The sequence below is a fragment of the Bubalus kerabau genome, chromosome 23, assembly GCF_029407905.1.
Source record: "Bubalus kerabau isolate K-KA32 ecotype Philippines breed swamp buffalo chromosome 23, PCC_UOA_SB_1v2, whole genome shotgun sequence".
Taxonomy (NCBI): Eukaryota; Metazoa; Chordata; class Mammalia; order Artiodactyla; family Bovidae; genus Bubalus; species Bubalus kerabau.
Window position 1 is genome coordinate 37676931 of NC_073646.1, and position 15462 is coordinate 37692392.

Below are 15462 nucleotides of genomic sequence, written 5' to 3' on the forward strand. Positions count from 1 at the left end.
CATCAAAACTAATAACATAATTTTATGTGCATTTGTTGTTATAAAAAATATGTGCTCAAAAAAAGTAGATTTAAACCATGAAAGATAGCTCAGTTAGTAAAGAATCCACCTGCAATGAAGGAGACCCTGGTTTAATAACTGGTTTGGGAAGATACTCTCGAGAAGAGCTAGGCTACCCATTGCAGTACTCTTGGGCTTCCCTTGTGGCTCAGCTGGTAAAGAATCTGCCTGCAACATGGGAGACCTGGGTTCGATCCCTGGGTTGGGAGGATCCCCTGGAAAAGGGAAAGGCTACCCACTCCAGTGTTCTGGCCTGGAGAATTCCATGAACTGTGTAGTCCATGGGGTCACAAAGAGTTGGACCTGACTGAGCAACTTTCGCTTTCATACTTTCTAAGAAATGGGCAAAACAGTGGAATAATTCTTACCTATGTAATATAACAAACAGCAGTTTTGAAAAAGGCCCCACCCACCAGGAATTGTGATGGCCGTGTTTAGTCACTGGCTCTCCCTGATTCAGTTGTACACATTCTCCCTAAAGTGTAGGATGGTATCCTAACACTTTTGTAAAGAGAGGTTTACAGAGTTCCTGAATAGAATATTAGATTTGAAATATATAAAATAAAACCTGTGATTTATTAAAACATGTCAGAACTTTAGTCACCACAATAATTCTTGTTTTCATTAATTCGCTGATAAAACTGTTGAGACACTTTCTTTCTTTCTTTCTTTTTTTTTTTTGAGACACTTTCTTTCTTGATCGTTGCTCTGAAGGAGTAGATGTTACTAACTGGGGGTGGGTGGAGATGGTCCTTTGGGAATCAGATAAGCTGAGTGTACGTATCTGGCCCTCATTAGTCACCTCTTTCATGTTACACAATATATAAAAACACAGACACTGAGAAAGTGAAACAAATGCACAGATATCCTAGTCATCCCAAGTGCAATAGATGAAGGCCGTCTTTATTTCTGAGTTTTATCACAAAGTAAATCAAGTCCCCTGAAACTGTGGGACACAGCTCCTTGAAGAACAAAGCCCAGATCCTTAGGGGAGGTCAAGCTCCACTTATGGTCTCATCTCTGAGCACAACCTTCAGAACAATGGGTTTTTCCGGTCTTAAAAGTCCTTGACTTTTTATTTTCAAGGGGATCTGCAACAGTTAAGAGAACCAATGAATGAAGCACCACCAACAATAGAAGCAAAATAGGCAAGATACATTACAGACAATAATGCTTTACAACAATATACAAGCTACTTTTAACATCGTGTATCTTTGTTTTTTTTTAAACTACCAATTCAATGTGTTTAAAAGCTATAGGGATGGACAAGGCTGTCAATGTTTCCTTGATTAAACTTGAACAGTTTATGACTTTCAGAAAATTGGTCTATTTAACTATTGTTATAAAATATATGGGCATAAAGTCATTTCTATTACTATTCGCTTTTAAAAGTTGTTTTAATTCCTCTTTTACTGAGATATAAATGATTAATGGTAAAAAAACATTTGACTTACATATATGTGAAATCACTACCACAATAAGTTTAGTTAACATCCACCACTCATAAGAGACAGAAAAGGAAAAAATACTGTTTTCCTCTTTTGAGCACTTTCAGGATCTACTCTCTTCTACTATATAAAAATGTCAACTATAAGCATCGAGTTTTACATGATATCCCTGTACTTATTTATCTATAATCAGAAGTTTGTACCTTTCGATCACTTGCATCCAGTTTCCCTTCTTTATCTTTGATTCTCTGTACTTATTCTGTAAGTTCTGTCAAGACTGGATAGTGAAAGCATTCACCCATCATTCTTGCACAAAATATTATTTGAGCACTATGCCTATGAAGCATTTTGCCTGTTTTTTTAAACATGCCCTGGTTCCAAGTGCAGGGCAAATGGTGAACTTCTGAAGACCTACAGTGTTTTGTCTGAGATTTTTAGCCCCATTCTCACCCAGTCACTCCTTCTGGGTTGGGGGAACCAACAGAGTGACCTTCTAACCTCAGTTGACTGAAGAACAAGCAAGGAGCTGTGGAGGGAGAAGCCCCAGACCATGGGGTACTAGGTGGGGCTTGTAGGGGCATCTGCCCTTCCCAGGGGTGCCTGAGGCCCCCTTTCTCTCAGGGCTGAGTCTGCTATGTGTGCACACTTACAGGACATCCACAAGTAAAATGGAAACATCTCTATCCTCTTCCCTGAGAAAACTACTCAAAGGGAGGAGCTGCTTATTAAATGTATGTCTCCTAGAAATAAGCCTTATTTTAGGGCCATGCTTCAGATGGATCAATGCCAACTGTTCTGTGTGCTCCTCAGACAGAGATTCCAGGTCTTTCTATAACTGCAACAAATTGTTTTTTTAAACTTTCAAGTGGTATGTATTTTCTCTGCAAGTAGACACACGTAAAACAAGCAAGAACACAAATGACATTTGATAAATTTTTAAAATTCAAACTGTTCCAAATTTGCGAGTCACTCCTTAAATATTTGCCCGATGACGTCAAGACACCACTGGGCGTTTAAGGAAGGAATAAATGAGGGGATAGAGTTAAAGACCTTTTAAGGTACAAGGAAACAAAGAAACCAAACTGGTTGGTTCAGTGACAAAGTATTGTCAGGTGGTAGGACCCATGAAGCCAGCCTGTGGTACCTGTAAACACAGCAGAGGGGAGAGTGGGCTCTGGCCTGGATGGGGAGGCTGCATGGAGGGGCTCGGGACTGAACTGGAACTCGAAGGGGGAGGATGGACTGTAGGGTAGACAGGAAGGACACACAGTCATTCTGAGAATGTAAAGGGAGCCCAGCTGGATGGCAGTAGGATCCCTGGCAGGTGAGGGGCTGTGGGAGCCCTTCCCATCTGGCAGAAATGCTTTCACTCAGGGATCACTGTGGCTGCACAGGAGGATCAGTGGGGGTGCTCTCGACACCATACTCTGGGGAAATTATTTTAGAGAGTCTGAGATGACCTCGGCATCGGGATATTGCTCCCCAGTAATTTCTTTATATAAATAGTGGCTGAGAATCACTGTCAGGAGAGCTTGTGTAAGTTCCGGTGGAGAAGGGCATCACTGAAAAGTCATGACATGGTCATCACTGCTCTCACGACTTTGTACAATATTTTCCTTCCTTCTAGTGGATGTGACACTAAATTTTAAAAGTTGCTCAAAATCACTGGACTTTGTGTAGTCATGTCGTGCTAACTGCCTTGACTCTAGATGACTTTACAGTTGGGTCTTTATGAAGCCACAGACTTAGCCCTCCAGGGATGAAAGACAGTTAAAGGTCACAGATGGATTCAGACAGATTCTCTTTCTAGTAAGCTAAATTATTATTTGAATAGATCACAACCTTATAAACACAGAGAGATAAACCTCAGTTTAAAAATTCCCAATAAAACATTATTTATGCAAATAATGAACTGCTAACCTGTGTTTCTTTACAAGGTTTGAAGGAGAAGTTCTGCAGGACTCTGACAATAGCAAGTTTCATGTTCATGATAGCAAACCTCATGCCAATGCAATTTCGGGGTCCAGTTCCAAAAGGCAGGTAGACGTAAGGATTTATGCTGTCCTTGTTCTTCTTACTGAACCTGAATCCACAACAGTAGATGAAACAAGTGAATGAAACAGAAAAGTCACAGGAATTCCAGGTGTGAGATTTTTTTTTTAATTTTATTTTATTTTTAAACTTTACATAACTGTATTAGTTTTGCCAAATATCAAAATGAATCCGCCACAGGTATACATGTGTTCCCCATCCCGAACCCCCCTCCCTCCCCATTCCATCCCTCTGGGTCGTCCCAGTGCACCAGCCCCAAGCATCCAGTATCGTGCATCGAACCTGGACTGGCAACTCGTTTCATACAAGATATTTTACATGTTTCAATGCCATTCTCCCAAATCTTCCCACCCTCTCCCTCTCTCACAGGTGTGAGATTTTAACTTAAACCCTCAACCAGTAGCATAAGGGAGACTCCTGTGGGAGTGTGACTGAATCCTGCTGTGGTGATTTTGCTGTGAGAAAGGTAAGCCCCAGGGCCTTCTCATTCCCCAGACCCCACAGGAGCTTTCAGTCCTGGTGAGTAGATGAGATGAAGGCTGTTTAAAGAAAATGTATCTTTAAATATGAAATTTACATTCAGGATGGTGAGATGCTCACACTCTGAAAGGCAGTTAGGAAATGAGACTGATTACAGGAAGAGTGGGTTCCTGCCTCCACGAACACTTACATTGGTCATGTGTTCAGAGACAAAGGAAGCAGGGAAAATGTCTCTGAATATTTCAGTTGTTAGTTTTCTATTGTTTTCCCTTTGCTTCCTCTTGTGTGGGTATGTCTCTCTCACACACAGAGGTTGCTGAGGTCAGTAGACTGATGAGGGCATGTGACTCTACTCTGGTTCAATCACGGATTTCCTTGTCTGTTCCACAAACCAATCAAGTCCTTGATGGCTAGACCTCTGCTTTATTCAAATTTGACTCCTCAAATTTGGATTTGGGGAAGTGATAATGACACTGTGGTTGTATATATTTTAAAGAGTCTCTATTATACAAAATATTCTGGAAGAATATTCTGGAAGAATACATTAAACATGATTCATAAAACTTGTGCCTATAAACTATACTGTGTATATGTCAAAACTCTTTATAATTGGCTTTAACATTTGGATTTCTCACTCCCTTGACCAGACCCTGACACACACAGGTGAGCACTAACTCTCTGCTTGACGGCTGAGTGAATCAAAGGGAAGTACAGTGAGTGGTCTCTGGTTTTAGGTTTCTGACGCTGCAGGAGGGGAAGTTGCTGAGCTTGAGGCAGACACAGAAGTTCCCCGGTCCAGAACAGAGGACTTGGTGGACTCTGACTCTTCCTTCAACAATGCTACAGATACAGGTTATGCTAGTACTAGGGACCAAAGGTGAATGAGACACAGTCCCTGCTGTCAGGGAGCTTATGGTCAGGAGCTCATAAAATGCTAGATCCCAGATCGTGCCCTAAAATGTTCAATCCAAATTTTGTTCACCATATAAGGAGAGCATCAATTATTTCCAGAATCCCATCTGTGCCCAAAGTAGAACCTGGCTCTGAATTCCCAGAAGACAATGCTTAACCTCTCCAACGGGGGTGTCTAGATGTCTAGAGAGCAGAGGACTTCTCTTTGGAAGGTCAAAAAACATGGAGGCAAAAGGGAGCTGGCCCAGGTCTACAGCCACAGACAGAACTAGGCCACCTATGTCTCCTCCATCCTCACTGAGGCTGCTGGAACCACCTGGGATGAGACTGCTAGATCCTCAGACTACAGTCCCAAAATAATAATGGAGGAAACAGCAGCCGATGTTTAAAGAAATGGAAATGTGGGGATGTTAGTGACGAATTCAAAGAGCTAAAGAGAACAGAAAGAAAGACTTAAAGGAAGTAAAAACCAATACACCTAAAATAATACAGCTGTTAAGTAAATTGTAGCAGGTGTAACGATCATATATGTATATTAAAAACACATAGTAAGCAACTGAAAAATAAAACTATATATAATGTCATTCTAAGTTTTAACAATCTGTATATGCATAGAAAAATGTCCACAGGACTTACATTGCACTATTAATGAGGCCTATCTTAAGCTATTGGACTTCCCTGATGGCTCAGTGGTAAAGTATCCACCTGCCAAAGCAGGAGACATGGGTTCGATCCCTGGGTTGGGAACATCCCCTGGAGAAGAAAATAGCAACCCACTCCAGTCTTCTTGCCTGGAAAATCCCACGGACAGAGGAGACTGGTGGGCTACAGTTCATGAGGTCACAAAGAGTCGGAAATGACTTAGTGACTAAACAACAAAAAAGCTTAAGGTTTTAGGAATGCACACAACTAAAATTTCCTGGTTTTTTGTTTTTTTTTTTTAGTTTATGGTTGGTAAAGTTTTTAATCAAATAATATCAAAAATGATTGTATAGTCACGTATTTGTCACCCATAATGAGAGTCGTCAGAATACGCTCTGAGCAACTGGATCAGGAGGGTCCCCTTCCCTGGGCTCTTGTACCTTTCAGGACGGAACTCCTCAGGCTCTGGCCAGAGCTGTGGGTCTCTGTGAAGCACGGAGATTGGCACCGTCACCGTTATCCCTTTGGGAATGGACACCCCGTGGATTTCCACATCCTGCTTACAGAACCTCTCAAGTCTAACAGCAATTGGAAACATTCTGAGAGTCTCATTCACCACCATGTCAAGATACTCCATCTGTGCCAGGACATCATAGGTCGGAGGCGCCTGGGAAGAAAGAAATAGATTTTAATAAATTAAGATATCAGATCAACCTTCAACTCCATCTATGTAGGCCTATTGAAACGTTAGGAGCTCCAGGGAATAATTTAAATTGGTAAAGGACCTTAGCATTTATATACATTACTATCATGTCCTTTGACCTCTCAATGCCCATTGAGATGAAACATCACAGGTTATCAAGGAGTGTATTTTCTCTCTCATGAAAACAAACATGACTGACAGACTAGGACCCTTACTCTTAAGTGAAAAAGTCCAAAGTCAGTGTTTCTTTTTCTTTTTATTTTTTTTACAACAGTCTCACAAGATTTTATTTTATTTTATTTTTTTAAAAGAATGGAATTTTATTTACAAAGAATCTGAAAACAAGGTTCAGTTCAGAGGGTCAGGAGACATGAGCTGGTCAGGAATTGCTTGACAGGGAACCATAGAACTTAGTTTTTTTATTCTTTTAATTGAAATACAGTTGCTGCAGTTCAGTTGCTCAGTTGTGTCTGACTCTTTGTGACCCCACAGACTGCAGCCTGCCAGGCTTCCCTGTTTATCACCAACTGAGGCCACACAACTGTACCAAGCAAGAGCGTGTAAAAGAGCAAATCCCCTATTCTTAGTTGAAGACTCCTGACTGCTCATTCTCTTCATCACACATATACAGTCTGGAAACAATATATGAAAATGCTATAAATAATTTTGGGAGAAACAAGTTCCTTTCTAAACCAAATCTGCAAATGAAGAGTAAGATTGGGAACACAATTTCAGATGCAGGGAGGTTACAAGAGGATCAGAACCCCACCGTCCACTGCTATAAGGGTCTCTTATTATCCCTGCAGGTGTGACCCTAAGGTCTGAAGGTCTAAACAAGCCATTGCAGCCCCAGGGTCCAGGTCTCCACACACCACAAAGAACTCCAGTTTGTGCTGAGATTTGAAACCACTGGGGGTGATACATGGCTGTCACATGGGGTTATATTTAAGGAGCAACATTATAGAGGGTAAGAGTGGCTCAGGAGCCAACACCCTGGATCACAGCTTGACTAGATCACCACCATGTACATGACTAGTGTCTGGAAGTATTTCATCTCCCTGTAGCTCAGGTTTCTCATATGTTACATGGAGACAGATGGAGCTGACCCTCCAGAGGGTTGTGTGGCAGAGACACTCACTGCTCACCCAGCATCCATGTAGTCCCCATGAATCCCATCCCACTTGAGGTTATGGCCAAATCATCCTTGCCCACAGGCTGTGAACTGAGGTGATTATATCAGTTCAGAGACAAATCAGTTGAAAACCCACTAAACAACTCTTGAGTTCCTTATTCCACAGAAGACAAGAAGGCCTCATGTTCCTGACAAGGCAATTACAACATGGTGGAGGCTCTGAGTCGGTTTTCCTGAGTGACTCTGTGAAGCAGAGCTGCCCACTCCATCCTCCACTAACAATCCATGTTCGACTTGCACACATGAGTGATGGAAAACTTTGCTATGAAAGCCCCTGAGATTCCAGGCTTGTCTGTTACTGAGGCATAAGCTAGTCTCTCCTGACTCATAAAGAATTTCTTGAGCATCTTTTCAACATCACTCATTATCAGAGAAATGCAAATCAAAACCACAATGAGGTACCATTTCACGCCAGTCAGAATGGCTGCTATCCAAAAGTCTACAAGCAATACATGCTGGAGAGGGTGTGGAGAAAAGGGAACCCTCTTACACTGTTGGTGGGAATGCAAACTAGTACAGCCACTATGGAGAACAGTGTGGAGATTCCTTTAAAAACTGGAAATAGAACTGCCTTATGACCCAGCAATCCCACTGCTGGGCATACACACTGAGGAAACCAGAATTGAAAGAGACACGTGTACTCCACTGTTCATCGCAACACTGTTTATAATAGCCAGGACATGGAAGCAACCTAGCTGTCCATCAGCAGATGAATGGATAAGAAAGCTGTGGTACATATACACAATGGAGTATTACTCAGCCATTAAAAAGAATACATTTGAATCAGTTCTAATGAGGTGGATGAAACTGGAGCCTATTATACAGAGTGAAGTAAGCCAGAAAGAGAAACACCAATACAGTATACTAACGCATACATATGGAATTTAGAAAGATGGTAACAATAACCCTGTATATGAGACAGCAAAAGAGACACAGATGTATAGAACAGTCTTTTGGACTCTGTGGAGAGGGAGAGGGTGGGATGATTTGGGAGAATGGCATTGAAACATGTATAATATCATATATGAAACGAGTCGCCAGTCCAGGTTCGATGCACGATACTGGATGGTTGGGGCTGGTGCACTGGGACGACCCAGAGGGATGGTAGAGGGAGGGAGGAGGGAGGAGGGTTCAGGATGGGGAACACATGTATACCTGTGGCGGATTCATGTTGATATATGGCAAAACCAATACAATATTGTAAAGTTAAAAAATTAAAAAAGAATTTCTTGAAAATTAAATGCATTTATAAATAGAAAGTATTTAGAACAGACATATAAAGTAAGAAGCACATATCAGCCAATAGTACTAGTATTATAAGTATTCTTTTTTTAAATTTTTTAATTTTAATTGGAGGCTAATTACTTTACAATATTGTGGTGGGTTTTGCCATACATTCACATGAATCAGCTGTGGGTATAAAGGCGAGAATGCAATGCCTTAGCTAGCCTCAGTCTGTTAGTGATCTTTCAATCTTCTTGTAATCAAAAGATTCCCAATATTGGGTTTACCAGAGAAGAAATATCATCTCTAATTTATGCAGGCCCTACAAAGTATATGAAGGACCTAGGATTTGAAAGGTCATAAGACTTGTCTGAAACCAATCAGGTCTCATACTCATGTCCTCTGTTTCCTACCGTATATCCTTTCTTGTACAGCAGGCTTCACCTAGTCTAAAGTTTACACAGGGCAGTAGAATGAATTAATGGTCCCAATTCTCCACCATTTCCTCTGTCCATTCCCTTTGCTGTTAACTCTGCGATGCCCTCCCATTCTAACTCAGGTTGGTCAGGTGGCTCACTTTGAACCTGTGGAATATTCACCAAATGTAATGCTAGCAGAGTTTTGAAAGTCACCCATGGGATTAGGCCTCTTGCTCATGACATCTACCACTGCCTTGAGAAGCAGACACGTGGAGATTGAGACATGTGAGGAGCATGTGTGGAGCTGAGTCAGTCCAAACGCTTATCTAAGGCCAGTCTAGATCAGCCAACACCCAGACCACAGCAAGTCCAGCCAACATCAATAGATAAATATGCAGACACCGTGAACTTGGGCAAACTCTAGGAGACAGTGAGGAACAGGGAGGCCTGGTGTGCTACAGTCCATGGAGTCGCAAAGAGTCCAAATGACTTAGCGACAGAACAACAACAAATGCAGACACCAGAGAAATAAGTGCTTACTGTTAGTTTGGATTCTTTTCCACTGCACCACCTGGGAATGGAGGTAAATGATTTGATGCTTATGCTTTGGGCAAAACCTCCTGAGAAGAGGAGAGAAGACAATCATGTGAAGGCTTCACCTTCCCCCTCTCTCTCCAGGTATCATCACTCACCTTATTGGGGAAAGTCGCATCAATCTCCTCCTGCAGCTTCTGCTGGACATCAGGGTGAGTGGCCAATTCATATATAATGAAGGAAAGAGAAGTGCTAGTGGTCTCATAGCCACCAAAAATAAAGATAACACTCTGGGCCATGAGTTCTTGGTCAGAGAGAGCTAAAAAGAAAGTCAAGACATTTTAGGTAAAGCGTGGCAATGTAAAAGTCACAGTCTAGATGATGTGACATTCCAGTGAAACTCCCAAACCCCTAGGGGAAATCAGGTAAAAGTGATTTAGAGTCAAACTGAGAGCGATTTCCACTCTGTGTCTGCCTCACAGAGCCAAGAAAAAGCCAAGAACTGTCTTAATTGAGTTTTTCCCAGGACTATACTATTCTTGGTCCTCTGTTCCTGGCAATTCCACGCCCCCACCAACACAGCTGTGTATTTCAAGAGATAGCACTTCTAACATTTATCAGCATGTTATCATGTGTCCTTTAGAGAGTGTCCTTTAGAGAGTTGTAAAAGAACTTTAGCTCCAAGTAAAATGGAGCAGCATTCCCTTCTAGAATATTTTAAATTATTCTAGTTAAGGTGCAGCTTGATTTAAGAGATTTATGATACTAAGGCTATATGATAGGGGAAATTGAATTATATTTTATCAAAACATTTCCAGGAACATGAGAGTACAGGACTGGGCTACAGTTAAACTCTTGCTACTCAAAGAGTGGTCCATGGACCAGCAGCATGAGCAGGATCCAGAAGCCTAATACAAATTCAAAACTATGGAAACAACATCGGAACTTTCATGAGATGTGGAGATGTATGTGCACAACGTAGCCTGAGAAGCATGGATTATGCCCTTGAGAGGCATCAGGTAATACAAGACCTGGGGCACAAGCCTTCAAGGGGAGGATCGAGATATGTATAGAAGCTACAGAAATCAACAAAAAGCTTAAAGAGTTGTGATGATCCTAGTCTAATCAGTGACATTAAAATAGCAGAAGAAAGAATGTGTGCATATAAGGACATAGGCCAGTGTGAAATATAGAAAAATTAGGTTCAGGGAGTAGAATTAGCAATGCTGATTCAACTCTGGCCTAAAGGTCATCCTCTCAGTATACACCCCCCCTTTCTGTTCTTCTTTATTCTTACCAAACAGCCCTGTGATTATACACTGGTCTCCATTTTTATTTTCTCCCAAGAGATCAAGCATGTTCAGGCTCTCAGCTATTTGATGGGACTGAAGTAGGATCTTTGTTACTTAGAGCACTCAACTCAACGTGGTACCTGCCCCAACCAACTGACTAACAATAAAAGCAATATAAAATGAGTGTAATAGAGATTTTAGACAGTTCTAGTTCTCCAATGATGTTATGTGTGATGTTATCGTGGATAAATTCAACCATCCAATTCATTCCCCAGTTAGCATAAACCACAAAATACTCAAAGTTTAGAGTTGTGCTGTCTAACATGTGAGTCTTCAAGTTTTACTTAATTAAAAGTAAATACAACTTATCGTTCAGGTTACAGTAGCAGTAGTCACATGTCGGGGCCTCCCTGGTGCTCAGATAGTAAAGCGACTGCCTACAATGCGGGAGACCCAGGTTCAGTCCCCGGGTTGGGAGGATCTCCTGGAGGAGGAAATGGCAACCCACTCCAGTATTCTTGCCTGGAAAATCCCATGGATGGAGGATCCTGGTAGGCTACAGTCCATGGGTCACAAAGAATCGGACACGATTGAGTGACTTCACATTCACTCACTCAGTCTCATGTCAAGTCCTCAACAGAAACTCATGGCTAGTGATTACTATATTGAACAGAGTAGATATAGAATATTTCCTTCATCACAGAACATTGTATTGAATAATGTACTTGGAAAAATGATAAATGATAATAATAGATAGATATAAGTAGTGTACACACAGGAATAGACATATTGAGAATGGGCTGGAATCAGTTTATCCCTGCTTTCAAGAACCAACTTTATAAAATTAATAATTGTGTGAGGTTATCACAAGTTATCACAAATTTTGTGAAGTTATCAACCCATTGGTAGCTTCAAATTAATCATATATGAGGATTCATGTCATGGAATTAAAACACACCAGGGTCTTATTGTTTGAGAGAGAGAGAGCATGTTTATATCAGTGATTTGAGGTAGATACAGAAATCTTTTTTATTTTTACACCTGGGTAAAAGTAGTTGATGTTCTGAAAGTTGTCCACCGATGATCTAGAAGCAAACAAACCCTAGTAGCAATGAGCATTTCGAGAGCCCAAATTTTGGGTTCTATATATCATTTCTCACTAAATGGAAGCAGAACTTCTTAGAGAAATGGCTGATTCCAGGGGAAATAGAAGAGAAAGCTGGGATGCCTTGCATTAGGAAGTGAGGAAGTTCTTGGAAAATGGTAAGTGAAAAGGATACAGGATACTCTGTACACCACAGTGGTGACACTCAATATACATTTATCAAAACCCATAGGATGCACAGTACCAAGGTGTGACCCAGGTGGGAACTATTGTCTTTGGGTGATTATAATGTATCAGTGGAGGTTCATTGAGTATAACAAGTGTATCACTCCAGTATGGACTGGAGATATTGAGGAAGGCTATATGTAGGTGGGGGCAGAATGCATATTGGGAAACTCTGTACTCTTCAATTAAGATTTTTTAATTTCTGCCCAAAAAATGGCCTATTGAAAACATTTTTTCAGGAGAAAAAAGTAATACTTACATAGGAGCCCACTTGAAAGGGCTCCAGTGGACAAACCTGAGAGAATTTGAGAATCAAAATGAAGAGTGACATGAGACAGTAAGTTAGCTATTCATGAGATATACTGATGTAAATAAATAAATGATTGGGGGAGAATGGAGAGCTCTCCTTATGAAAGAACATCAGCTCATAAATATAGAAGAATGATGGGCTTAGAAAGGCATGTTTTAATCATCATAGTAACAATGGTTTCGATCAAAAGCCATCCATGAATGGGTAACATCCATGAATGTCCAGTGCATGACAACTTAAAGAGGAATAGAATATTTACAGTCTCAAAGTCTTCTTCTGGAAATTACATGTTAATAACAAAGGGGGAAAAATTATACTTTACAGTAGAGTAAGCTGGTGAACACAAGTTTAAAAGTGTTCCAAGTTAAGGTCACCAACACTGGGGCAATGTGCCCCCTGATGAATGAAGGGATGAAGCCCTGATGCAAATATTCAGACAGAGGTTCTGACTTGGTGGGTCTGGAGGAGCCTGAGAACTGATATCAGAACCAAGCTCCCCAAAGGTTCAGTTGTAGCGATCCATTTCATAACTGACTTCTGGGCATGACTTCCTTGTTATACTTGCCCTTCGAGCTCTGAACAAAGTTGTGCCTGCAAACTTCTAGGAAGTACCACAGTCTACTCTTTCTTTCTGCACAAGTGTCTTTCTTTAACTTGGCCTAAATTCCCATCTGCCTGGAAAACTTCCTGCACATTTTCAGAACTGCCCCCTACCTTTGCATCTCCCCACTGTGGCCCCTCTGAAGCTCTCCTTGGTTACCTTTATGATTGTCTGTTTCTTTGGAATTCTGGGAGTTAATCATCAGCTGAAGAAAGTCCACACGCGGCTGTAAGCAGAAAGAATTTCTATGAAAGAAAGTTACTTGTGAAGTCATAGACAAATCAGGAGTGCGGTATTTAACCTCTTTCCTGAGAGTATGGCCCCTTATAGAGCAGAAGTCTGACTAGTATTGCCTGAGTCCTCAGTGAACTAACATTCACCTACAGACCTTGGAGAACATGATGTTTCCCAGAGAGAAACCTGCCATCAGGTCAGTGCTTTTTGGTCCTCACTCCTTCTGATCTTTTGTTTCTCTGGCTTTTGAAACAGCTTCCTTGCCAAAGAGTTGCCTGCTGTCTCTCCTGTCACACCTGTTTGTTCAGGAGAAAGTCCATAACTTGGATCCTTTTTTTCCTTCCAATTTTAATTCCTAATGAATTACCGCACAAATTAATCCCCTCACAGGTGCAAAGTACATTGGCAGCTGTTATAGAAGCATCTTCAAGGCCTTGACCCTTTTCAGTGACATCCTGGGTACAAAACCCTCTGCTCCCCTGACCTGCAGACAAGCTTGTGTCTCAGGCCTCATGGAGGCGAAGGTGGGTTGACCAGCTTGCAGCCTCATGGCCCAGAGAAGACCCCTGCCCATGCCAGACTAGGAGAGGGCTGCAATTTAACACAGAGGTCACTCCACCAACTGACTGATGGGGCTTTCCATTGCACAATCTATAAAATAGGAGTCTTGGAAACAAAGTGGATTCTTTACCAGTATAACATTGGGGAAATTATAATATCAGTAAAATCACTTTTAAACTAATTCTTATCCTTTAACAGTTTATTGAATTGAAGTGATAAAGCTTTTATCTCAATAATACTTATGCAATGACATACAAATATGCATTCCTACTATTAAATTTAAACTTCACTCTCTGGCTCATTTTCTTATTTCTTTCCCAACATCCACAATGATATATTAATAACTCCCCAGTTCTAAAATCTATACTTCTCTACCTATCTTTTTAAAACTGCAGAGAAGTACACAAATCATATGTGTGGAGGTAAATTTTCAAAAAGTGAACACCCTCATGTAACCACCACCAGATTTTACCTTTTGAGTATTTTTGAGGCGACTTTCTTTTATCTTTTTTACAGATGTTGCCAAAAAATTCACAGCACTTTTTGGAAACATGCTGATATTTAATACTTCAAAGATTGGGATAAGGAATGGAAAGAGTGCTGAAGAGAAAACATAAAAGAAAAGCACAGTAAAAAATCAAAATTTACACAGGAAGTATAATTACACAGGAAGTATAATTTGCTCTATCTATCAGAGAAAGATATCAGAATCACTCCCACTGTGACCTTTGCTCAGACTTCCAAGCCAGTGACTGAGCAAGGCCAAGTCCACATATGGGGCCTTCACTATAGTAGTGAAATCAGTAGTCCCTTCTGCCTTTTGGAATGATCAAGGAAACAGAATTATATTCCTTAACTTGGTAGTTTTTTATCTATTTGATTAGAGTCTCTTTGGATAAACCACAATAGTCTGCTACTCTAATTAACCACTTCTTTCAAACAACAATTCAAGATAGAAATAAAACAGTATGTGCCTTTCAACCATAATGGAATTAAATTAAAAATCAATAACAAAAATTGGGAAAATCACAAATAATGGAAATTAAACAATATGCTCCTAAATAACCAATGAACTGTATACTATATCAAAAATGAAACCAGGAATTATTTTGAAATAAAAATGAAACTATTACTTACCAAAATGAATGGAATATAGGAAAAACATTGCTCACGGAAAAGTTTAAGGCTATAAATGTCTACTTTTATAAAGAACAAAGATCTCAAGTCATGAACCTAATTTGCCACCCTAACTCACTGAAAAAAAGAAGAGCAAACTCAATCTAAATCTAGACGAAAGAAGAAAGTAATAAAGACAAGAAGATGAATGGATAAGAAAGCTGTGGTATATATACACAATGGAGTATTACTCAGTCATTAAAAAGAATACATTTGAATCAGTTCTAATGAGGTGGATGAAACTGGAGCCTATTATACAGCGTGAAGTAAGCCAGAAAGAAAAACACCAATA

The 15462-nt window shown here is 40.6% G+C and overlaps 1 protein-coding gene across 1 annotated transcript in view; it reads right to left on the reverse strand.

The window, feature by feature from the left end:
• Nucleotides 1-949: 949 nt before the first annotated feature.
• Nucleotides 950-15462, reverse strand: part of LOC129637736 (cytochrome P450 3A24-like) — a 47145-nt gene continuing 32632 nt past the window's right edge. The window contains exons 8-13 of the mRNA XM_055561998.1: nt 14467-14594; nt 13359-13425; nt 9825-9985; nt 6035-6261; nt 3429-3591; nt 950-1151 (exon numbers count right to left, since the gene is read on the reverse strand). Of these exons, the coding sequence (XP_055417973.1) occupies nt 1056-1151; nt 3429-3591; nt 6035-6261; nt 9825-9985; nt 13359-13425; nt 14467-14594 (842 nt within the window). The 3' untranslated portion in view covers nt 950-1055. The remainder of the gene's footprint in view (nt 1152-3428; nt 3592-6034; nt 6262-9824; nt 9986-13358; nt 13426-14466; nt 14595-15462) is intronic.